Source organism: Phoenix dactylifera, chromosome 8, assembly GCF_009389715.1.
Source record: "Phoenix dactylifera cultivar Barhee BC4 chromosome 8, palm_55x_up_171113_PBpolish2nd_filt_p, whole genome shotgun sequence".
NCBI classification, from domain to species: domain Eukaryota; kingdom Viridiplantae; phylum Streptophyta; class Magnoliopsida; order Arecales; family Arecaceae; genus Phoenix; species Phoenix dactylifera.
Genome location: NC_052399.1, coordinates 8821700 through 8847129, shown reverse-complemented (window position 1 = coordinate 8847129; position 25430 = coordinate 8821700). Strand labels below are relative to the sequence as shown.

The following is a 25430-nucleotide window of genomic DNA, read 5'->3' as shown; positions in this document are numbered from 1 at the left end:
GGATCGAGAGTTCGGGCTCTGAGATTCGAGTCGACTCCCAGGACAGTCGAGTCGACTCGAGTGGACAAAATTCAAAATTGGATCCACGGACTTCAGTGGATGAGCCGACTCCAAAATTGCCAAGTCAGCTCCAGAAGTTGACGAGTCGACTCCAGGTCAAGACGAGTCGACTCCCAGTCGTGAAGGCAACTTTAATTCAAATTTGGAACAGTTGCCGAGTCGACTCCGGAAAAGCTTGAGTCGACTCCCGCTACAGCCGAGTCGACTCCTGATCGCGCGAGTCGACTCCAACCCACCAACGGTCATATTGTCAGGCTGCGCAGAGTGTTCAGAACGGGCAGAAAAAGCACTCTAACGGCTAGTTTCCGTGGGGGTTGGCTTAAATAGCCACAGAGGACTGTAGCAAGGAAGAGAACAACCATTCCACTCCAACTAATCAAGCATTCAAGCTCTGCAACGTGCTCTTCAACGAAAAAGAGGAAGATCTGCATTTACTGCTTCCAACTACATCTTTCCAGCAATTAAAGCCTCCTTCTCCTGCATTCAAGTCGACTACTCTTTCTAGAGGAGACCAGAAGTTTAAGAAGCCATTCCTCATCTCCAATCTAAAAGCGTTTGAGGCTTCTTAACTTCATTTATTGTTCATATTGTTTTCATCTGCTTTTTGAGAAGCTCATTTTCTGTTTTCTTTCTACAACTTGTATTTACTTGGTTCAATCGGGGATTGAATCAAGGGGATTGTGGTTGGTTGGTGAGCCGAGTTAAAACCAACGTGTGTAAGGGTTTGATTGTGATCCCGGGAAAACAATCGGGGCGGTTCTAGTCGGTGAGCCTGGGAAAACCGACCGAGTTCGTTGTGAGCTCGTAAAACAACAAGTTTGGTTGTGAGCTTGGAAAACAACCGGCTGTAATCCAAGGGGGTTATAGTGAATTCCCAAGTGAGACTTGGAGAGTGGACGTAGGAGCAAGGGTTAGCTCCGAACCACTATAAAACCTTGTGTTTGTGTTGGATTGTCTCTCTTCTTCTTCCCCTCACATCACTCACAGCACTTAGCATTAATTAAATAACTTGCAATACTTTTTAATTAATCAACCACATCGTTTTAATTATTCAAATTATTTTAAAACCCAATTCACCCCCCCTCTTGGGTTGTCTATCTGGGCAACAAGTGGTATCAGAGCCTAAAACTCTTCCACCCAAGAGTTAAAAGATCAAAATGACAACCCCATTTGGATCTTCCCATATTGAGGGTCAGTCCACCCAAAGACCTCCTTTCTTTAATGGATCCGACTACTCATACTGGAAGGCTAGGATGAGAATATTCATCCAAGCCCAAGACTATGAGATGTGGACCATTGTAGTAAATGGCCCATACATCCCATCCATATATGTAGAGGGTGCCAAGGTACCCAAACTAGAAAAGGATTGGGATGAACATGACATGAGGAAGGCACAACTTAATTCTAAAGCTATGAATGTACTTTATTGTGCCTTAGATAGAAATGAATTTAATAGGGTCTCTACTTGCAACTCTGCAAAAGAGATCTAGGATAGACTTGAAGTGACCCATGAGGGCACAAATCAAGTTAAAGAATCCAAAATTAATATATTGGTTCATAAATATGAACTATTTAAAATGGATTCTAATGAAATAATTACATGCATGTTCACTAGGTTTACTGATATTGTCAATGGCCTAAAAAGCCTTGGCAAGAACTATACTAACAGTGAGCTTGTCAGGAAAATCCTTCGGTGTCTACCAAGGTCTTGGGAAGCTAAAGTGACGGCAATCCAAGAAGCCAAGGACTTGAACAAATTACCACTCGAGGAGCTCCTTGGATCCTTGATGACGCACGAGCTAACCATGAAGCAACACAACGAGGAAGAGTCCTCTCATAAGAAAAAGGTATTAGCACTAAAATCTACTTCATCTAACAAGGACTTATCTTGCAGCAGCAGCAGTGAAAAAGAAGAAGATGAGGAAGATGATGGTGAGGCACTTCTTGTGCGCAAGTTCAAGAAATTTATCAACCACAAGAAGGCGTATCATCAAAGGAGAGGCCCCTCAAATTCCTACCGCAAGGACAAAGGTAAGGAAAGGGAAAATAAGGGGATTGGGTGTTACGAGTGCAAGAAGCCGGATCACATAAGAGCAGAGTGCCCCTTACTGAAGAAGGAGAGTAAGTACAAGAAGAAGAAGGCTCTTGTCACTACACTATCCGACTCCGACTCATCATCCTCCTCATCAGATGATGAACAAGAAGAGAAGGCCAATTTCTGCTTCATGGCCAATGAAAACGAGGTAACTTCCGATACGCATCTTGATTTTTCTTTTGATGAACTTTATGATGCATTTAATGAATTAATGGTAGAATATAAGGCCATAAATCTTAAGAATAAAGAACTAAAAATAGCTAATCAATCATACCTACATAAATACGCTAAATTAGTTAAGGATAAGGATTTAATCATCAAAGAAAATATAGAACTTAAGACAAGCAACCAACTTTTAACTCAAAAGAATAGTACCTTAACTAAAGATAATGAAAAACTAACTAAGGAACTTTCAGAACTTAAAAATCATAAACAAATCTTAAATAAGGATCTCACAAAAGAACTTAATGACCTAAAAGCAGAAAATCAAACTCTAACTAAAGAACTTAACAAATACAAACCCTTAGTTGAAAAATTTACATATAGTTCTGAAAAATTAAACATGATACTTAATAGTCAACGAGCCGTATTTAACAAAGCGGATTTAGGGTATAAACCAAGAAATAAACAAAAACTTCTTAGTAACTTCTTTGTTAAAGCTGGAAAAACTAAAACTAAGAAAATAACTTGCTTTTGCTGTGGTACTATAGGTCATAAAGCAAATGTGTGTAATTTTAGGAAACATAAAACAAACAGGAAAATTAAAAGGGTATGGGTTCCAAAAGAAACCAACTTGACTAACCATGAAGGACCCAAGAAAACTTGGGTACCTAAGATGACATGATTTGCTTGTGTAGGAGTGTCTTGCAGCCAAGGTCAACAAAAACTGCTGGTACTTGGATAGTGGCTGCTCAAGGCACATGACGGGTGACAAAGATCAATTTTTCACCCTTGAAGCTAAGAAGGGAGGTGCTGTGACTTTTGGAGACAACAACCAAGGTCACATCATTGGTATTGGTAAAGTTCAAATCACCCCTTCTACTTTTATTGATAATGTTAGATATGTTGATGGTCTTAAGCATAACTTATTAAGCATTAGTCAATTATGTGATAAAGGGTATGATGTTATGTTTAAGCCATCACTATGCATTATAACAAACCCTAATGATAATAGTTTAGTTTTTAAAGGGATTAGACGTGGAAATGTATATGTTGTAGACCTAGAAGATTTTGCAAAACATAACCAATGTTTAGTTGTAAATGAAACTAAAGATAATGATGCTAGTTGGTTATGGCACCGTAAGTTAGGTCATGCAAGCATGGACACAATAACTAAACTAGTTAAAAGAGACTCCGTGATAGGTTTGCCAAAATTAAAATTTGAAAAGAACAAAATATGTGAAGCATGTCAATTTGGCAAACAATCTAGGAACTCTTTTAAATCCATAAAATGTGTCTCTATCTCTAGGCCTCTAGAATTATTACACATGGACCTATTTGGTCCAACTAGAACAACAAGCCTAGGTGGAAATAAATATGGTCTAGTTATAGTAGATGATTACTCTAGGTACACATGGGTCATGTTCCTAGTGCATAAGGATCAAGCATTTTCTATGTTTAAGAAGTTCCATAAGGAAGTAACAAATGCTAGAGAGTCTTCAGTCATAGCCATTAGAAGTGACCATGGTACCGAATTCGAAAATCAGTCATTTAATGAATTTTGTAGTAAGAAAGGGATAACCCATAATTTCTCAGCACCTAGGACACCACAACAAAATGGAGTGGTGGAAAGGAAGAATAGAACACTAGAGGAAATGGCTAGAACTATGTTATGTGAAAGTAACCTCCCTAAGTACTTTTGGGGAGAAGCCATTAATACCTCTTGTCACATACTAAATAGAGTTCTATTGAGACCCATTATAAAGAAAACACCTTATGAACTGTGGAAAAACAGAAAACCAAAGGTTAATTATTTTCATGTTTTTGGATGTAGGTGTTTTGTGCATAATAATGGGAAAGATAATCTAGGAAAATTTGACCCTAAATCTGATGAAGGAATATTCTTAGGTTATTCTACAACTAGTAAAGCCTATAGAGTCTTTAATAAAAGAACCTTAGTTATAGAAGAATCTATACATGTTGTTTTTGATGACTCTAGTGACATCTCGTCTAGTAAGAAGGTTAATTTTGATGATGATGTTGAAATACTTGAAGAAAAGATAGATAAGATGGGATTACAAGATGATAATCAAAAGTTGATTGAAGGAGAATCATCAAGCCAAGAGGCTATTATGGATCATGGGCTAACTAAAGCTTGGAGGTATGCTCATGGGCATCCTAAGGAACTAATTCTAGATGATCCATCTCAACCCGTTAGGACTAGAGCATCCCTTAAGAATTTGAATAACCATCTAGCTTTTGTTTCATACTTTGAGCCCAAACATATAGAAGAAGCCGAAAATGATGTAAATTGGATAAATGCAATGCAAGAAGAACTAAACCAATTTACTAGAAACAAAGTATGGAATCTAGTAGAGAGACCTTCTGAATATCCAATTATTGGTACTAAATGGATTTATAAAAATAAACTTGATGAAAATGGAATTGTTATAAGGAATAAGGCTAGACTAGTAGCAAAGGGGTATAATCAAGAAGAAGGTATAGATTTTGATGAAACCTTTGCTCCCGTAGCTAGACTTGAGGCGATTAGACTACTATTAGCATATGCATGCTCTAAGGACTTCAAACTATTTCAAATGGATGTAAAAAGTGCATTTTTAAATGGGTATATTAATGAGGAGGTATATGTAGAACAACCTCCTGGTTTTGAAAATCATCAATACCCTAATCATGTATATAAACTGAACAAAGCACTTTATGGCTTAAAACAAGCACCTAGAGCATGGTATGAGAGGCTTAGCAAATTTCTATTAGAACATGAATTCTCTAGGAGAAATGTAGACACAACATTATTTCTGAAAAAGCAAAATAAAGATATGTTATTAGTACAGATTTATGTTGATGATATCATTTTCGGTGCTACTAACAATCGCCTCTGTGAGGAATTTGCTGATTTGATGCAGAGTGAGTTTGAGATGAGCATGATGGAAGAGCTGAACTACTTTCTCGGGCTTCAAATCAAACAGTCTGAAGGAGGCATCTTCATCAATCAAGCCAAATATATCAAGGAGATGCTCAAGAAGTTTGACATGGAGGGAAACAAGTCAATCAGCACCCCCATGAGCTCATCATGCAAGTTAGACCAAGATGAATCAGGTAAATCTGTAGATCAAAAACTTTATAGAGGTATGATAGGATCTTTACTGTATCTTACTGCAAGTAGACCTGATATTATGTTTAGTGTGTGCATGTGTGCTAGATATCAGGCTAATCCTAAAGAATCACATCTAGTTGCAGTTAAGAGAATTTTTAAATACTTAATAGGAACTAAGAACATAGGGCTATGGTACTCTAAAGAATCTAGCTTAAACTTAATAGGGTACACAGATTCAGACTTCGCTGGATGTAAGCTTGATAGAAAAAGTACCAGCGGGTCGTGTCAATTTCTAGGAGAAAACCTTATCTCATGGTTTAGCAAGAAACAAAACTCGGTTGCATTATCCACTGCAGAAGCTGAATATGTTGCAGCCGGGAGTTGTTGTGCTCAAATCTTATGGATTAAACAACAATTAGAAGATTATGGCATTAAACAAGATAAAATTCCCATTAATTGTGATAATACAAGTGCCATAAACCTAACTAAAAATCCAATTCAACATTCAAGAACTAAACACATTGAGATAAGACATCACTTCATAAGAGATCATGTATTGAATGGTGATGTGACACTCCAATTTGTTTGTACTGATAATCAATTAGCAGATATTTTTACAAAACCCCTAAGTGAAGAGAGGTTTAGTGTGCTTAGGAGGGGATTAGGAGTGATTGATCCATCTTAGTGGTAGTTTCCACTAGATTCATTGATTTTGATGATTACAATGTGGTTAAAATAGAGTTCCTTTTCAATGATCATCAAATCAGATCTTAATTAGGTGATTTTCCCTCATTTGGCACGATTATAGCATGATTTTTAGGTGCGTGCCAAGGTTAGAGACGACTCGAGTAAGTTTCAGAGCCGGCTCCTAAGGGGGAGTCGACTCGCGCATTGGCGGGAGTCGACTCGCAAAGATGGCAGCAGAGGGGGAGTCGACTCGCATACTGTCGGGAGTCGACTCGAGGTCCACAGGCGCATAAGGAGAGTCGACTCGCGCATATTCTGGAGTCGACTCGAGGTCGAGTCGACTCGCGACTCAGTGGAGTCGACTCGCAGTCGGGATCCGACTTTTTAACCCTAGATTTGTCGTTTCGAAAACACTTTTCTTTCAAGCCGCCACTGTTCAAAAAGCCCTAGAGCCGACTCCAAGGTCGTCCCCGATCGTCTCCAAGCCATTTTTCCGTCGATTCTTCGCCGGACATTGAGTTCTCCTCCCTTCCTAGGTCATTCCCGGTCGATTCCGAGTCTTTTCCGTCGGTCCTTCACCGTCCTCTTTTTTTTTCTCTCAGTTTAGGTCAAAATGCCGCGTAAGACCGTAGTTAGGAAGAGGTCCCGACCCGAGGCCGGTCCCGAGCGGCGCTCCAAGGCACGGCACGATCCCGCGAGGCAACCACCTCCGGCTCGTTCCCCGTCTAGGGCGGTTCCCGCGAGGCCATTGGCCGGGAAGGTCGTCTCCACCGGGAGGTATGTCGATTTCGACTTCCTCTCCCGGGAAGGGTTCACCATAGGTGATAGACTTAGGGCCCAGGGCCTAGAGTACTTCCTTACACTGGACCTCCCCACTTACCCGGGCCTTATTAGAGAGTTCTATGGTACCGTCCATCGGGGAGATGGAGGTATCGAGGGCACAGTAGCCGGTGTCCCTTTGCGTGTCACGGAGGATCTTATTGCCCACATCCTCCACCTTCCATTAGCAGGGGTGGCTCCCGCACACCCTGAGGATAGGGTTGAGGCCCTTACGGCCGTTCTAGGACATCCACCCCAGTCACCTCTAGACGAGATATCCGCGAGCTCACTGCCGATTGAGGTGCGGATCCTCTTGAGTATTTTGTCTAGGTCCATCTTCCCTAAGACAGGGAGATTTGATTTTGTAAATGAGAGAGACCTAGCTCTTATGTTCTATATCCTTCAGGACACCCCAATCAACTTCCCTAAGCTCATCTATAGGTATATGTGTGAGCCCCTAGATAGACCTAGGCTCACCCTCCCATACGGCATGATTTTCACCCTTCTTTTTAGGGAGTACGAGGTTCCCATTCCTGAGGGGGAGCCCTTTCGCGCTTTGCGATGGACTGATCGCACGCGTGCGGGGACCCTACACAGGATGGGGTTTCGGAAGAGAGAGGGGGTATGGGTTAGGAAGTCTACCCTCACCGCTCAGACCACCAGACCTTCACCCAGTCCTGAGCCCGATTCAGACTACCCAGACCTTCCAGACCATCCAGACCTTCCATCCACTCCTCCTGCTCCTACCACCTCTGCCGGACCTTCCTCCTCGGCTCCACCATCCATGGAAGTCCGGATTGATCCTGAGCAGCTCCGGGAGCTGCGACAGGAGATAGTCAGAGATGTGAGGGATGAGCTGCTTCGGGAGCTCCGAGGTGCGGTGCCTGCTCCCACTCCTGCACCCGTATCTTCTCAATTGGTCCCTTCCTTGACAGCCGTGACTGACATGACGGCTCATGTACGGGAAGAGATCTACAATGTCCGGAGTTTGGTCCAGGCCCAGTTCCACAGCATGAGTGAGGTCACGAGCACCACTCGACAGATGCGAGAGGACATAGGTCGTGACATGCACACCACCACCGAGGGGGCCGAGCGCTTGTCGAATGTACTCATCGACAAGCTGGACGCACTTCAGACGTCGGTGACTGGGCTTCAGACGTCGGTGACTGAGCTCTCCACTACACATAGCAGAGCCACTACGTCTATTATCACGCAGCTTGGCCATGTTACAGATGCAGTCACCCTCCTCATGGAGCAGAGCCGATTGAGAGGTGGAGCCACATCCACGAGAGGAGGACCCACATCCTCGAGAGGAGGTGCCTCATCCTCGAGGAGGCCATAGATGTTTTTGTGTTTTGTCTTGTTTTACTTTACTTATTGTATTCTCACATGTATTCACATTCATATCAATACAATGAGTAGACATTTTATCTTCAATTATGTGCCATTTGATGATTGGTTGTGCCATTGATTGTGTGTGATTACCTCCTTTTTGATATGATGACAAAAAGGGGGAGAAATAAAATATGTAAAAAAAGGGGAGAAATATGTATAAAGTATGTAGAAGGGGCGAAATATGTAAAAGAAATCAATGGAAATCAATAAAAACATAAAACTCTTAAAAACACACAAATTTAAATCAATAAAAACATAAAACTCTTAAAAACACACAAATTTGTTCTAAGTGGATTCGGTACCTCGAGGCTCATTATCTCTCTTTTGGGGCTCCTAATGGAGTAATCTTCAGAATCTATTCAAGGGATATTCGGAGATTAGCTGAATCCTACACAAGAACAAATTGACAGATTTTTCCTCTAAATACAAAAAATTCAGTTCAAAAACTTCAAAGCATTAAAAGGAAATTCAGAGAATCAAAACATAGTTGAATGCATATGTTGAGGGGGAGAATCTGAATTTTAATCAAATTAAATCATTAATGACATATAAGCCAAACAATTGATTGCATAATATGAAGGCTTATATAATTCCAAATGAAAGGGGGAGCTTTAACTCCGAAATTTATTGTTTCACTCCTTTCAAGCTTGGATAAATTGAATTACCAGACATTTGAATTCATTTATGGATTTTATTTCATTATTTATTGAGCAATTTATTTTACATATACTCAAAGTTTTGTCATCATCAAAAAGGGGGAGATTGTGGAGTGATTGATTAAAACCCCATTTGATTTTGATGAGCTCAAAGCATTTGAGTATATCTTTTGATTACTAATGAATTCAATTGAGTGTTTCAGTAAAAATCCTGTCTAAGTGTCCCAAGACTTGGTTCATAATTTTTGGATAAGTTAAGGAGTCTGTTTGAACCAATGTCTGAGACTCGAGTCGACTCCCGAGTATCACGAGTCGACTCCAAGCGTATCAAGTTCACTGGCACGAGCTCGAGTCGACTCCAGATAAGTACGAGTCGACTCCGACTGAGAACAGACAGAAGGACAGAAAGCTTCAACTCAGAATCTGTCAGCGAGTCGACTCCCGAAGTGCGCGAGTCGACTCCGATGTTCACCGAGTCGACTCCAAGGAAGTAAGAGTCGACTCCAAGCAGTCACAGGCAGAAAAGTCAGAGAACAGTTTTCGGGTCTGAGATTCGAGTCGACTCCAGTGGAACGCGAGTCGACTCCGATAGGTGGCAAGTCGACTCCAGAGAAAGCAAGAGTCGACTCTCAGCGGTACACAAAGAAAAAGTCAGAGAGCATTTTATGGACTCTGAGATTCGAGTCGACTCCCGCAATACGCGAGTCGACTCCAAGACACCGCGACCCCAAGACAGACAGAAAACCAAGTTACTGCCTCTGAGATTCGAGTCGACTCCCAGACAGCTCGAGTCGACTCCAAGACAGCTTCACGTCAAAAGGCAGAAGACCATATTTCGGAAACTGAGAGCCGAGTCGACTCCAAGGAAGTTCAAGTCGACTCCAAGACTGGACGAGCCAAAAGACAGAGGATCGAGAGTTCGGGCTCTGAGATTCGAGTCGACTCCCAGGACAGTCGAGTCGACTCGAGTGGACAAAATTCAAAATTGGATCCACGGACTTCAGTGGATGAGCCGACTCCAAAATTGCCAAGTCAGCTCCAGAAGTTGACGAGTCGACTCCAGGTCAAGACGAGTCGACTCCCAGTCGTGAAGGCAACTTTAATTCAAATTTGGAACAGTTGCCGAGTCGACTCCGGAAAAGCTTGAGTCGACTCCCGCTACAGCCGAGTCGACTCCTGATCGCGCGAGTCGACTCCAACCCACCAACGGTCATATTGTCAGGCTGCGCAGAGTGTTCAGAACGGGCAGAAAAAGCACTCTAACGGCTAGTTTCCGTGGGGGTTGGCTTAAATAGCCACAGAGGACTGTAGCAAGGAAGAGAACAACCATTCCACTCCAACTAATCAAGCATTCAAGCTCTGCAACGTGCTCTTCAACGAAAAAGAGGAAGATCTGCATTTACTGCTTCCAACTACATCTTCCCAGCAATTAAAGCCTCCTTCTCCTGCATTCAAGTCGACTACTCTTTCTAGAGGAGACCAGAAGTTTAAGAAGCCATTCCTCATCTCCAATCTAAAAGCGTTTGAGGCTTTTTAACTTCATTTATTGTTCATATTGTTTTCATCTGCTTTTTGGGAAGCTCATTTTCTGTTTTCTTTCTACAACTTGTATTTACTTGGTTCAATCGGGGATTGAATCAAGGAGATTGTGGTTGGTTGGTGAGCCGAGTTAAAACCAACGTGTGTAAGGGTTTGATTGTGATCCCGGGAAAACAATCGGGGCGGTTCTAGTCGGTGAGCCTGGGAAAACCGATCGAGTTCGTTGTGAGCTCGTAAAACAACAAGTTTGGTTGTGAGCTTGGAAAACAACCGGCTGTAATCCAAGGGGGTTATAGTGAATTCCCAAGTGAGACTTGGGGAGTGGACGTAGGAGCAAGGGTTAGCTCCGAACCACTATAAAACCTTGTGTTTGTGTTGGATTGTCTCTCTTCTTCTTCCCCTCACATCACTCACAGCACTTAGCATTAATTAAATAACTTGCAATAGTTTTTAATTAATCAACCACATCGTTTTAATTATTCAAATTATTTTAAAACCCAATTCACCCCCCCCCCCTCTTGGGTTGTCTATCTGGGCAACAGAATCTGAGTCTCAGACCGAGTCGGGGAGGATGACGGGCCCGTGTGGGTCTAGTTCCGCTACAGGCCAGGCCGATGTTGGGCCCATGGGGGAGCCTGTTCCGTGCTCAGGTGGGCTGGGTCGAAGTCCGATGAAGCGGTCCAGGTCCCCTGGTGTCTGGGCCCCAGTCCAGTCCTGGGGGGGATGCGGCCTTCGACCGGGGTCAGGGAGGATGACGGGCCCGTGTGGGTCTAGTTCCGCTATAGGCCAGGCCGATGTTGGGCCCATGGGGGAGCCTGTTCCGCGCTCGGGTGGGCTGGGTCGAATTCCGATGAAGCAGTCCAGGTCCCCTAGTGTCTGGGCCCCAGTCCGGTCTTGGGGGGAATGCAGCCTCCGACCGGGGATTCGAAGAAGATGGAGGGCGTCCGACACTGGAGAAGCCGGAGCTCCCCTCCACCCCAAGCGGCGGTGCGACATCGGCCTCCTCGGGTGGAATCTAACCTCCGGGGAGCTATCGGGATGAGTCGAGCTGGAGGTGAGGTGAAATTGGGGTGGAAGCTGACGCTGACCTTCTCGGCGGCAGCGGGCCTGGCGGGGATGGAGGCGATAGCGACGGCCAGTGCGACGCCCGGGAAGGTTAGGGCGGAACGACCGGGCGTAGCTCGGGTGGTTGATGGAGTCGGCTCTCGTTTGCTGGGAGCGGCCACGGGCAGTGAGGAGTTGCCCTCAGTCAGCACAGCATGCCATTTGGCACGGACAAATAGTGATCCCAGCCTTTTGACGAAATTGGCACACAGAGGGGATGGTCATGGCTCTGGTGCCAATGGGAAGCAAGGAGATGTTGTGGACTCTGGTATGAAATTTGGGGATCCAGGGTGTAGTATGGCACAGGCAAACAAAGAAGGGGATCATATGCAGGTCTTGTTCCAATTAAGGGCTTCAATCAAGGAAGTCAGAATTGATGATCTTGCAAGGGAGGGGCCCTTGAATGCAGAGGTAGATTGTGGGAGTGGCCCCGGGGAAGTGGGCCATGTTAATTTGTCGTGTGATCAATAAAGGTTATTCTATGGAACTAACGTGGTGCGGGGAAGCCGTCTTTTGCCCCGGCTTTTCGTAGGTTGGTGCATCAGCACAATTTGAACATATGTGTATTGTTTGAGACCCGGTTATCTGGGAGAGGCCTTCAGAAGGCAAGGAGAGTACTGCCGAGGGGATGGGGATTCTATGCAGTAGAATCTCAAGAACTTTCTGGAGGTATTATTGTTACTTGGGCTTAGGGGTGTTGTCGTTTGGACATATTCAATGTTTGCAATCAAGATGTGATCATGGTCATTTCGAAGGGTAATAGAAGCCCATGGGTCCTGTCAGCTGTGTATGCGAGCACAGACTATAGGGTGAGGAGGATCTTGTGGAAGGAGGCTACTCAGTTGATCAGTCAGGGATACTCTATGTTAATGGCAAGTGACTTTAATTACATTGTTGATCACCAGAAGAAGAGGGGGGGACCCTTCTCTTATAAAAGGAAGATTAGGGAGTTCGAGGACTTCCTTATATTGAATGGTTTGGTTGATCTGGGGTTCTCCGGCCCGAAGTTTACATGGTGTAACAACCAGCAGGGACAGGCCAGAGTCTGGAAGCGACTAGATAGAGCATATGCCACTGCTAGATGGATTCAGTATTTTTCTGACTACCAGGTTAGACATCTACCCGAATTGCATCAGACCACAGTTCACTATTGGTGAGCACTGAGGTGCGTGTTTCTGCCCGTTCCCCATTTAGGTTTGAGAAGTTTTGGCTCAGTTACCCTCGGTCTTGGGAGATGGTTCGGGAGGCATGGAGGACACCAGTTAGGGGAGATGCTATGTATCAGGTCTCTCGCCGACTAGAGTTGACAAGGAGACGGCTGCGGAGGTGAAACTATGAGGAGGTGGGGGACATCTTCAGGAGGGTAGAAGATCTAGAGGGGACTATCACCAGTCTACAGGCTCAGGAGGCTCAGAGGGGAGGTTTATCAGAGGAGGAGGTAGTGGAGCTCAGATCACACTTGGCATTGCATGATTCTCTACTCAGACAGCAGAAAATATTCTAGAGACAGAAGTCGAGGATTTAGTGGTTGATGGAGGGGGACCGGAATACTAGGTTTTTTCACCAGGCGACAGTCATTAGGAGGCACTAAAACAGAATCAGAGCTATTAGGGGTGAGGATGGGCAGTTGTCGGAGGACCCTGATCAGATACGGCAGATTATGGAGAGTTTTTTCAGGACTCGGTGGACTGAGCAGTTAGGGGGTGGTAGTTCAAATGACATATCGGCGCCTGAGGTTGAGGTGTCGGCGAAGGAGACTGCAGCACTAATTAGGCCGGTTTCGGCAAGGGAGGTTAGGGAGGCGGTCTGGTCCCTTGAGAGGGACAAGGCCCCGGGGCCTGATGGTTCCACCTCTATTCTTTCGGAGGTACTGGACGATAGTTGGACAGGATGTGACAGCCGCCATATAGCAGTTTTTCAAGACATTCGCGATGTCGACGGATTGGCAGTGGATCTTTATCACACTGATACCGAAACGGCAGGACACCACTGAGCCGGGACACTTTCGCCCAATTAGTCTTTGTACGACCTTGTACAAGGCTACGGTGAAGATTCTTGCCGTCAGGTTGAGGGATATTTTGCTAAGGTTGATCAGTCTGGAGCAGGATGCTTTTTTGGAAGGGCGGAGTATTTCGAATAATATGCTGATTGCCTAGGAGTTTATATTTGACTTGCGCAGGGCACCGATGAGGAGGAGCTTGATGGAGATCAAGCTCGGCATGGAGAGGGCGTACAACAGGATGTGCTGGGATTTTTTGATGCGGTCTATGCAGGGGTTTGACTTTCATAAGACATGGATCGGATAGGTCATGAGCTGTGTGAGGGTTCCATCATTCGCCATCTTGGTGAATGGCTCACCATTCCGATTTTTTGAGTCTGCTGGAGGGCTACGCCAGGGATGTCCCCTTTCTCCACTGCTATTCATGATGTGTGTGGACGCGCTATCCAGAACTCTCAAACAGGCGATGGCCACTTAGGAGTTGGAGGCTTATAGCCCTGTGGTGGGGGGTCCTTCATTCTCTCATCTACTTTTTGCTGATGACTGCTTATTGTTTGTCCGGGCTTCGAGGCAGGCCACAGGGGTCCTCCGCAGGATTCTTTGGCACTACTGTCAAGTGTCGGGGTAGCGAGTCAACTTGCTGAAGTCATCTGTATGTTTCAGCCCGAAGATCAGGCAGACAGTGAAGATCTCTATCTTGGAAACTTTGGGGGTGGGTGAGCAGGAGGGCATATTGAGGTATCTGGGGGTCCCGATCAGTGGACGGCGGTTGTGCAGCGGGGACTGTTCCTCACTTGAGATTAGCGTCAGGCACAGATAGGAGGGATGGCAAATGCATACTCTCTCTATGATGGGGAGGATTACCCTAGTTCGGTCAGTCCTTTCTTCGATCCCCATTTATTTATTATCCAATTTCTTTATTCCTGTATCTTTTGTGGGGATCCTTGAGTAGCTCTTTAGGAACTTTGTGTGGGGGAGGAGCATGGGTAGAGGTGGTATCCACTTGTTGGCATGAGAGGTGGTGTGTCAGCCGAGTAGGTATGGAGGCTTGGGACTGTTGTCTCTGGAGGTGAGACGGGAGGCTCTAATGAATATTATGTGGTCCTTGTTGATGAGGGCCAAATATGGAGCGTTGCTACGTGGAGCACGAGGGGGCCAGCTCCACTCTTCGGTTTGGAAAGAGATGTGTGCTAGACCAGCGTTGGTGCTTCCGAAGATCAGATGGGCTATTGGAGATGGGCGGTCCATAGATGTTTCGGAGGATAGCTGGGTGACTGAGCAGCCGATCAGCCGACTCCCGACCATGGTAGACTCGACGAGGATTGCTGGATATAGGGTCAGCTACCTGATGGACCCAGATGGGGACCGGTGGAAGGAGGGATTGATATGGGAGGTGTTTGGGGAGCAGCTGGCAGAGGTGATCATGGGTCTCCCAGTTCCTACCCAGGAGGTGCCTGACAGGTTAGTATGGTTGCCGACCGGTCGGTCGCAGGTACGAGCCAGGGATCTCTATACTTTGATTAGGAGAGCGCCAGATCGGCAGATCGGAGGGAGGATGGATATGGAGGATGCGGGTTCACTCGCGGGTGGCGCTTTTCGTTAGGAAGGTGGCATGGGGCTGCCTTCCGACCAAGAGTCTGCTAGCGAGCCGGGGCATACGGATTTCTCGAGTTTGCGATTTGTGTATAGATACATAGGAGACCATTGATCATGTTCTATTACAGTGCCCCAGGGCCAGAGAGATATGGAGTAGGTCTCCTGTTCCACTTTCTACTTCGGTGGAGTCGGCACAGGACCTTATTCACGTGCTGAGAGCATCAGTGCAGAGCCCCAGTTTGGTTGAGGCAGGCATTCTACTCACACACTTGACTTACTATATCTGATTGCATAGAAATGCTGGACTCTTTAAGGGGAGGAGGTGGTCCTCGAGGATGGTGGTGGATCGAGCTGTGCTACAGGCAGGGGAGGTCATCGGTGCTACCACTTTGTTTTCTTCTAGGATGGCCAAGGACATCTGGGGTACTCTCTCCGCTGTTATAGCAACTAGGTTCGCCCTTGTTTCATGGGTGCCCCCACCCCCTGATCATCTCAAGGTTAACTTTGACGATAGTCGGTCGATGGACGGTGCTTCTGGAGGTGTGGGTTTTGTGATCAGAAACTCCCTGGGCAGGTTGATAGCTGCTGGGGGACGACGCATGTCAGGGCTCATCGTTGTTGGGGCTGAGCTGCGGGCTGCTTGAGAGAGCTTATCCTTCGCAAGGAGGATCCTCGGCGCCGAGCGGGTGCATCTCGAGGGGGACTCTTTTGCGGTGATCGATTGGATCCGGGGTGTGGATAGGTACGGTGACGGTCACCCGCTCATCCTGGAGACTCGGAGTTTTGTTCAGGTGATGGGTGATTTTTAAACAACATATGTGTATCGGGAGGCGAACAGAGCAGCTGACTGGATCGCCTCCTATAGCTGACATTCCCACTTTTTTGTACTCTTTAATTTCTTTGGATTTGGTTGGATGTACTCAAGTTAGAGCTATATGAATTGCCGTTTTCACAAAAAAAAAAAAAAAAAAAGAAAAAAAGAATTGTTTGTTATGGATGCTGTTACCACCCTGTGCCCTTTTGGAATATATAAAAAGAGAGAGCTATCCATGGATATGGATCGGAATTCCTTATCAAGAATTCTCTGGTCACAGTATATTCCAAGTTTGACTAAAATACCATTTAATTGTATAAAGAATATGAGTTTATCATGGATTGCAATCATCTCAGATTATGTCCGGAATGGTGAAATGACACTGTAATGGGTTAGACGAAATGACGCTGTAATGGGTCCTCGCTTCTTTTTTATAGTTTTGTCAACATTAAAAGGTATTTCGCCAATTTTTAAGGCTTACGTGAGATCCAAAACGGATCAATTTTTCCTACGTCTTCGGCCCGAACTTGGTCTACCAGACGCGGCTGGTCGAGGAGATTGGATCTGAATGGGCCGACCACGTGGGTTCGGGCGGCTAATTGGGCCTGTGAACGCAATTTGGCAGGCTGGTTAACCTACCACCGGAGCTTTCTTTTACTAAATTGGGCCAATTGTGAGACCATGTTATAAATATTTTATACTTTCATAGACAATTATTTTGATGTTTCAAACAAATATATTTTTGGTGCTATTAAATTAAAGAATAATGCAAGGGTTTCATCAAAGTTGTTGGATTGCTCAATCCAATAAAAATGTTCCTAAATGCCTTTGTTATATATCGTAAAATTTCTAGCCGGAAATGCAGCCCTAATTCATGGATTGATTACTTGGATTATTTCCTTTTATTATCAGTTGAGAATAGGTCCATCAATCCATAGAAATTATGTTTGTTTCGCTGGTGCGTGGTGCAGCAGATGATGGAGTTACAGGATTTCTGCTTGGAGTTCCATCAATCCTTGTTAGCATTGCTCTTCCAACAACAATCTCAGAGCCCATCGTTCATATATATATATATATATATATATATATATATGTGCTTGAGCATGGGCATCAATCACTGATTGAAAATGGTAGGAATTATTCTTCTAATATGATCTTGTCAAAGCTTTCACAGCCAACATCAAATACAAACAGTATTTTCTCACAATATATAATAGATGAAACCTAAGAATCCATAACAAGCTCGTCTAAATAACAAATATGGATCCAATTGTGCTTCCAGGTAGGGTTTAACACGGAGGCATGTGAGGAGGTGGAGGCAGCAGCTTTGCCTCCGGGCCCTCACCATCTTTCACTATGAGCACGGTGGCCATTCCCCAGATGAGATGGCGCTCCAAATGGCAGTGCAAGAGCCACACCCCTGACCACAATGCATGATCTACGTTAGCATAATTAAATAGGAGGAATAACAAACTAGGGCATTCATACAGCAGGTAGGGTTTGCTCGCTTGATCGACCTACACCTAAGGTATGTTGCTCTTATGCCTCAACAAGCTTGGTTAGGCAATGGCAAGAAACTCTAGTGTTCATGACATTTGCTAGCTTTCATTGTACTTGATCAGAAGTTAATTTTGTTTCGGTACGAGACAAGGGTTGAATCCTGACATGCAAATCTAGGTCAAGAATACTGAATCCATGAACGAGTTTATGCATTGCGCACCGGTGCGGCACAGCAGCACATGCTTGGAAGTGGTTTCTCGTAATTTCATTCTAGTCTAGGTGAGCACGTGGATTAGGCATGCTCAGGGGTAATCCTAAATTTGCACAAAGATTGGCTTAATTACTTGACTCAAACAACACAAAATTCTACTTGTAGCCTGACCCCTGTGCATACCTGGAGCTAAGTTGTGATGCAGAGTGATGCTTTCAAATTTTTGTGCAAGCAGTATATTGCACCAAGCACAGAATCTCAAAGCCCCAGTAGAGACTCTTTTGCAATGGACCTGAACTGCACCTTTCTTAATGCGGGTCCTGCTTATAAGGAGTACTCTAATATAGCTTAGGGTAGTGCTTCTTTCGGGTTTTCATTAATTTTTTTCTTGGGCCCTTTCTTATGATTTTAGCAAAACTATTTATACACATCAAAAAAAGATTTCTTAACAAAAATATAACCCTTAGACTCTACCGAATTAATGAAACTTACCAGGATTATTAGCTGTAAACCTGACGGCCACCCATCCATTCCTTGGAACTCCAATTGTATTCTTCAGCGGAGGGTCCTCCAAGTTATATCCTAATGGATCCTTCTCTTCGTTAAAATTCCCAAATCCCCACCCCACCACGTAAAAGCTGAAGCCATGCAAGTGCATGGGATGGCTCTCAGCCCTCACCAGCGACGTGCCCTGGAACACAATCTCCACCGTCGCCCCATACTCCAAAACCCTAACCATCGTCCCCAGCCTAGGCTTCAAAAGCTCCAGCGGCTGGTACTCCGCTGTGAAATTGTAGTAGTGCAAGGGCCTGCTCGGAAAACTTGTACCAAAAACCCCATTTATCCCCTTGTAATATGCTTCAAGGATATCTATGGGCGGGTTCACGAAGCTTATGTTGTTAAGACTCGATGAGAGCCTGGTGCCATTAGGTCCTTCACACGAGCCACTTAATTGGCACTCGAGCTCGTTCACGGCCACTGCTATTATCATCCGTTGGTCGAACCTTTGAGGGCAATTGATGGGCCAGTGCATGCCTGCGGGACTACGGATTGAAAAGCTGAACTTGGAAGCTGCTTCAGTATCGTTGTAGAAGGGAAGAGTTGGGAGGAGAGGGTTGGTGGACCGTTGGGTGTAATGGGACTTGTATTGGACGATGGCAGTGGTGGTGGTGTTGTCGATATTGTTGACCGGTTGATAGCTAAATGCTCTTGCCGCCATGTAGTAGAGGTTTCTAGGGGATTGGTTGGCATTCAGTAGCAGGTCCATGGTCTCGCCTGGGCTTATCAGGATGTAGTCTGTAGTTAGTGCTTTGGTGTAGCTCCCATCAGACCCAACAAGAGTGAGCAGGTGATCGGCGATCGAGAAGAATAGGCCGTCATCCATTGCAGCATTCACCATTCGGAGGAGGTAGGTCTTGCCATGTTCTACAAGCATTCTGAAAGTACCTGCAAGAGATGCACAAAACTAGGGAGATGCTAAAAGTTCTGATTTCTCAAACAAGGTAGTTTACTTTGGATGTAAATTTTGGTAATTTACATACATACATACATACATACATACATACATATATATATATATATATATATATATATATATATATATATATATATATAATATATATATATATATATATATATATATATATATATATATATATATATATATATATATATAGGAGCCCTCCTTTCCGTAAATTGTTCCAGGCGAGGGCTAAAGTGAAGTGCATCTCAATCTAGATTTTTGATCTTATTCTGATTTTTAGCCTCTCCTGGGCAAAAGACATATAACATTTTGGAGCTAAAAGCCTTGCCTAGGGAAAACGGTGTCTCCTTGTTCAGTGAAGAGTAAAAGTAAAGACTTGACAGGATATACTCGCATTCGAGCTATTTGAATTGCCGTTCTCACCCAAAAAAAAAAAGAAGAGTAAAAGTAAATATGGTCAAAACGTGAGCTAATTATCAATCCATATACATCTATCCACCTATGAAATTTGAATTTATACTAGGAAGTATTCAGAACTATTTCTGTTGACAAAGATGGTTTTCTACGGTACCATGTAAAGATTCCATCGCCAATCACTCTTTGCTGGTGCTGTGAGTGGTGAATATATAGAAGGTGCGGTACAGCTTTTTCTGTTGTAAGAACTAAACCTCAAAAGCCAACCTGGATTCAACTCATCAACTTTGTGAGTGGAATCTTGTTTGGTAGTAATTGTAACTAGCTAGGCCATGGCTAGCTTTTACATAAATCTCTCTCTCTCAACTCCCCCCAACCACCCCAAAACATACACGGACAATTTCTTGTACTTAAATCTCAATAAACGAGGCAAGATATACGTGTAGGATGTTTCAGGAGAGCGACCTGACTGGTTAGTAGCCCTATATAGGACGATGACCAGTTGTTTCCATGTGATGCCAATTAGACTCATTAGCTGGATGATTCCTGTTCCGTACGTGAACAATAGAAGTTTTGTCATATGTGGCAAGGGGATTGGTTTGAATCACGAGAATTATTGTTATGCACAGAAGGCAGTTGAGCACTAAATAGATTGCCAACCCGGCATTAATGGGGGAAGAAAAAAGAAGGAAAAAAACTTTTGGAGTAAACTAGTGGGCATCCAAAGCATTTTGGAGCCCTAAACGGCATGTCATTTATTAATTGGAAGGGCAAGCTAGCATATAAGGCGTCACCTGTTTTGATGGATGGGGGCCTTCGAATACTTCTATAAAACGATAAGTTCCCGAGGGCTTGAAGAGAAAAGGTACTAAAAAAAGTGGACCAAACGTTACCATGAAGTTTTGTTCAATTAGAGCTGTAGAACAGGAACCTACCTGGCTTGGAGCACGGGTAGAGATCGCCGGGTTGTCCATTAATAGTGAACGAATCCGACGCGTTAGGCTCTCCTCCTGTTTCAAGGGCCTTCTCAAGTACTGCATTCACGTCCTTGTTCCACCACTCTCCTGCAACCAGTAATCGAAAGAGAGAGAGAGAAAAAAATATGTACTCAACTGTGCATGTGAATTAATGCCCCATGCAAAAGCAAAACATGCATCTATACGCACCGAGTACTATGACGACTTCTCCACTGGGCTTTGGGAAGGGGTACGAGGTCCCATGTCTGGGGTACACGACGATGGCGCCGTGAACGGTGGCCCGGGTGTAGTCATTGTGGGCGTGCCACCAAAGCGTGCCTTCTTCGTCGGTGAACGTGATGGTGTAGATGAAGGAGGATCCGGGCTGGATAGCGCATTGGGTAATGGATTCAGGGCCATCTGACCATGGATTCCTTGGTTGCTTTACTCCATGCCTGCATGCATTTTCACATGCAGACAGAATTAGGCTAAACCTAATCTTTCTTCTTCTTTTTTTAAAAAAAAAAAACAATTTTTTTTTTAAAAAACAATCGGGTAGGTCATGATAGTTCAAAAGGGTAACCTATCATTACTTCTTAATATGGCCTATTACCTGTGCAAATATTTGGATATAGCTATATAATGTGTGTACGTACCTCACGACAGCAGGACCAAGTTATTGCTCAAAGAGCGACATCAACGTAAGGTTTTGGTAAAGGAATAATGATGTCGATCGTATGCTTCTGTGTTTCTCCGAAATGCACACAATCAATCGCATCGCATCCCAATTTTCATGTCATCAGTTGTAGGAAGGTTTTGCGTAATCAATAAGTAATCGACGTTGCAGATTGATCAACTCCGGTTCCCAGAAAATTTCGTTCACGGTTCACGAGGTAATTGGTGGGATTCACAAGTGGTTTCGGTTCAAAATATCAATTCCTCCATGTACGTGGTAGAGCTGTGAGGCCCGCTAGCTCCTATGTACATAGGGTACTGCACTACCAACTACAAACTTCCAAACGCAACCCCGCAGCCATGCATTGATGGATACTTATGTGGCGAAGTCGTTGTAGTAGGTGAGCCAGCCATGATTTGCGTTACCAAACACATGGGTGCATGACAGCGATCACAAGTACTATAAAAAGCCTTGTTATTTAAAAGGGAAATGCTTAATTATTACGTCTTAAGTTGCATCTGTTATATATATATATATATATATATATATATATATATATATATATATATATATATATATATATATATATATATATATATATATATATATATATATATATATGCGTGTGTGGATATGGCTCTTGTCCCTTGGTGATGAACACTTGCATCAGGTCAAGGCTCGGAAGGTTGTGTTTGGCTTATGGAAATAGGAAAAAGTCGCATATACTGGAATAACCATACCATAAGTTATTCTATTTTTTGTTTGATTATAGTTTTTGGAGTAGGTTTTAGATGACAATTGTCTTCTCCATAGAAAAGTAAAAAGTAATAATAGCTTTACACCAAAAAATACTTTATGGTATTCAGAGAGGTCAACTGCGCGACAGATTGGGTGGTATCTTATATGGTTGATCACTCTGAAAATTTTATTTGGAAGAATCACGTCTCTATTTTATCTCCCTTGCATTGTCTTTCTGATTTTTCTCGTTGTATTTACACTCGTTGTGTATAAACTGTCGATGTACCAAAAAAAAAAAAACTTTATGACAACTCTTATACGGAATAGTTATATTCGACATAAGTAAGTTTGATCGGTATAATTGTTCCTTGCTTATACTTGCTTTCCCAATACTGTTTGATCCAAGTCTTATACCTGTTTTATTTACCAACTGCATGCATGCTGCCTACAGGAACACTACCTTGTGGCTATTTTGTGTGGTGATTTGCCCACATCCTTGGGGTGAGCACGGCACGTATGCACCTTCAAGGTGCACAACTACACCAATCACCGAATATCTGTACTTCTTTCTATAGATATTTAGGTATACTTGGTGATCGATTTGGTGCACCAGATCAAAGCAATTATGGGGGCTTAGCTAATCATACCAGTGTAAGGTTACATTCTCTTGTGCAATGTTGTAGACCTTGACGACCAACTTGTCTCCTCTGTAAGCATGTAAAGTAGGCCCCGGAAACTGTCCGTTGACCGTCAAAATCTTCTTCGTTCTGCACAACCGAGTGTAAGATGCCTCTTTCACCTGCACCCACATTTCAAACTAAACACGTCAACACCCAGACACACCCTCTAATACAAACGCAAGCTCAGTTTTTGTTCTCAAAATCCGTGAGATTAGATTTGGTGCAGCACCATCCTATGATGGAGGCATCACAAATTGCGTATTAAAAGATCACCATAAGATTCATGCATGGGAACAAAAAGACCATATCTCAGGAAAAAGCAGAGGGCCTATTGATGACATAAGAGTAAAGCTATAGTGAAATGCCTTGCTAGCCCTCAACAATGAGGAGATGAATGATACTTACATGGAAGACATGGTGATAGGTCTCGCACCAGCCTGGGCAAAAGAGTAGCGCAAAGAACGCCACCACCACAAGCGATAACAACGATGTCATCCTCGTCTCTCTGGAGCATATAAGAGAAGCCCTCTGCTTGCTATCCAAACTGAAGTCTGCCTCGAAAGTTATATGGGGACATTTTATAGGGAAATTAAGGTGGGTGTACGTACCTCAATCAATGGACAGTTTGGTATAAGGGGGCAATGATCGAGACGTAGCAGGTGAGCTGGGACCATCAGGTACAGAGTGAAGCATTTAAAGGCTTGCTATGTTTGACTTCGGGACGATGAAGTAGATGGAAGGATTAAAGAGGTGAAACACTAACTGGAGTGAACCTCTGGTGTTTTTGGAAACGGAGGCTTAACGAGGATCTGCTGATGTTCCTGAACAGCAAAATGGCGCGCCGATGTAATCCTAGCCGTGGGTCCGGTTGGCTCTTTGACGATAATATCGATTGATGATGGTTGTGATTTGCCAAGCAGCTTCCTTGCTGTTGGAAACAGAACAGGGAAGAAGATTCCAACTACGGTGTCGTGGGATCGTCGATAAAACGATTAGGGGGGGAGCAGTGGGAACGCCGAAGAGTAGGATGCCGTGGGTAAGTTTTAGCAATCGGAAACTTTTACCCACAGCTTGGCAAGCTTCTACTGGCTGAGATGGTGGGCCCTGGATGACAAATGCCGTACGTGCGTCGCTGTGGAATAAAGATGAAGCTGAGGTGGTGCCCTGCATGTAAGCTTCGTCAAGAGACTGTATCATGTTGGTTGGCGGATCAAATCATAATGTTGGGGATCGATGCAAGCGACGTAGATGGTGATTCGAGGAGGTTGGCGGATCAATTCAAGCTGGATGGGGATGTTTGCTGGCTCTCTCTCTCTTTCTCTCTCTCTCTTTCTCTCTCTCTGGCTGTATAGCATTGTATTTCTTGGGCATGTGATCTCTAAGAACAGAATTTCAGTGGACCCAAAGAAGATTGAAGCAGTAGTGAACTAGCTTCGTCCTACTAATGTGACGGAGATCAGAAGCTTCTTGGGTCTGGCTGGATACTACCGGAGGTTTGTGGAGGGATTTTTTCAGATAGACACCCCTTTGACTCATTTGACTGAAAAACGAGCAAAGTACGACTAGAGTGGAGAATGTGAGCAAAGTTTTCAGGAACTGAAGCAGTGATTAGTATATGCTCCTGTCTTCACCCTACCAAGTTCTGGAGGTTTCACCATCTTTAGTGATACTTCTAAAAAAGGACCGGGTTGTGTTCTAATGCAAAATGATAAAGTGGTGGCTTATGCCTCTAGATAGTTGAAGCCATATTAGCAGAACTATCCAATACATGATCTGGAATTGGCAGCGGTAGTCTTTGCTTTGAAGATTTGGAGGCATTATTTGTATGGAGAACCATGTGGAAGTCTTCACTGATCATAAAAACTTGAAGTATATATTTACATAGAAGGAGCTTAACATGAGACAAAGGAGATGGCTTGAATTGCTGAAAGATTATGACCTAAGTATTAAATACCATCCAGAAAAGGCCAATGTAGTGGCTGACGCTCTCAGTAGAAAGTCTACAGTAGGCACCACAGCTCTGCTCACTACTCAGAAGCAGATTGTAAGAGATCTCGACATGATGAATATCGAGGTGACTACTATGATTACTGGGGGTATGTTGGCTTGTTTGATGGTGCAACCAACATTACTTGAAAGAATTAAGGCTGTCCAACAGATGGATGCTCACTTATGTCAGCTAAAAGAAGATGTAGAAACAGGGTTGCGACCTGAGCTCAGTATTCATCAGGATGGTGCTCTTCGATTTGGTAGCCGCTTATGTGTACCATATGATATCGAATTGAAGAAGAAAATTATGGAGGAAGCTCATCGGTCCTGCTTCTCCGTCCATCCAGATAGCACAAAAATGTACAGAGATATGAGGGAGCATTTTTGGTAGAATGGCATGAAAAGAGAAATAGCCGATTTTGTGGCTCGGTGCTTGGTATGTCAACAGGTGAAAGTTGAACATCAAAGGCCTGCAGGTTTGTTGGAACCATTGGAGATACCAAAATGGAAGTGGAAATATACCACTATTAATTTTGTTATTGGACTTCCCAAGACAGTTAAGAAGAATGATGCAATGTGGGTGATTATTGATCGTCTCACAAAGTCAGCTCACTTCTTACTCTTTAGGGTTGGCACTCCTCTTAAGAAGCTGGCACTGAGATATATTGATGAAGTTGTGCGCCAACATGGCATACCGGTTAGTATTGTATTTGATCGGGATCCACGATTTGTATCTAGATTCTAG

General features: G+C 44.0%; 1 protein-coding gene across 1 annotated transcript; it reads right to left on the bottom strand.

Annotated features, from left to right (window-relative positions):
* Positions 1-17156: 17156 nt before the first annotated feature.
* Positions 17157-23256, bottom strand: LOC103697976 (laccase-14-like). Its single transcript, XM_039128865.1, has 6 exons — positions 23102-23256; positions 22664-22815; positions 20813-21057; positions 20582-20710; positions 18242-19195; positions 17157-17458 (listed from the first exon to the last, which is right to left on the bottom strand). The coding sequence occupies exons 1-6, from the start codon at positions 23189-23191 to the stop codon at positions 17328-17330; spliced, it is 1701 nt and encodes a 566-aa protein (XP_038984793.1). The 5' UTR covers positions 23192-23256; the 3' UTR covers positions 17157-17327.
* Positions 23257-25430: the final 2174 nt, after the last annotated feature.

What these genes read in the sequence shown, in the direction of transcription:
- LOC103697976 (XM_039128865.1), bottom strand. Translation starts at nt 23,191, where the DNA reads ATGACATCGTTGTTATCGCTTGTGGTGGTGGCGTTCTTTGCGCTACTC. An exon ending in CTACCCGTGCTCCAAGCCAG is followed by an intron (nt 19,196 to 20,581) that starts GTAGGTTCCTGT and finishes CATCTCTTGCAG; the next exon opens with GTACTTTCAGAATGCTTGTA. An exon ending in GTTTACAGCTAATAATCCTG is followed by an intron (nt 17,459 to 18,241) that starts GTAAGTTTCATT and finishes CATTGTGGTCAG; the next exon opens with GGGTGTGGCTCTTGCACTGC.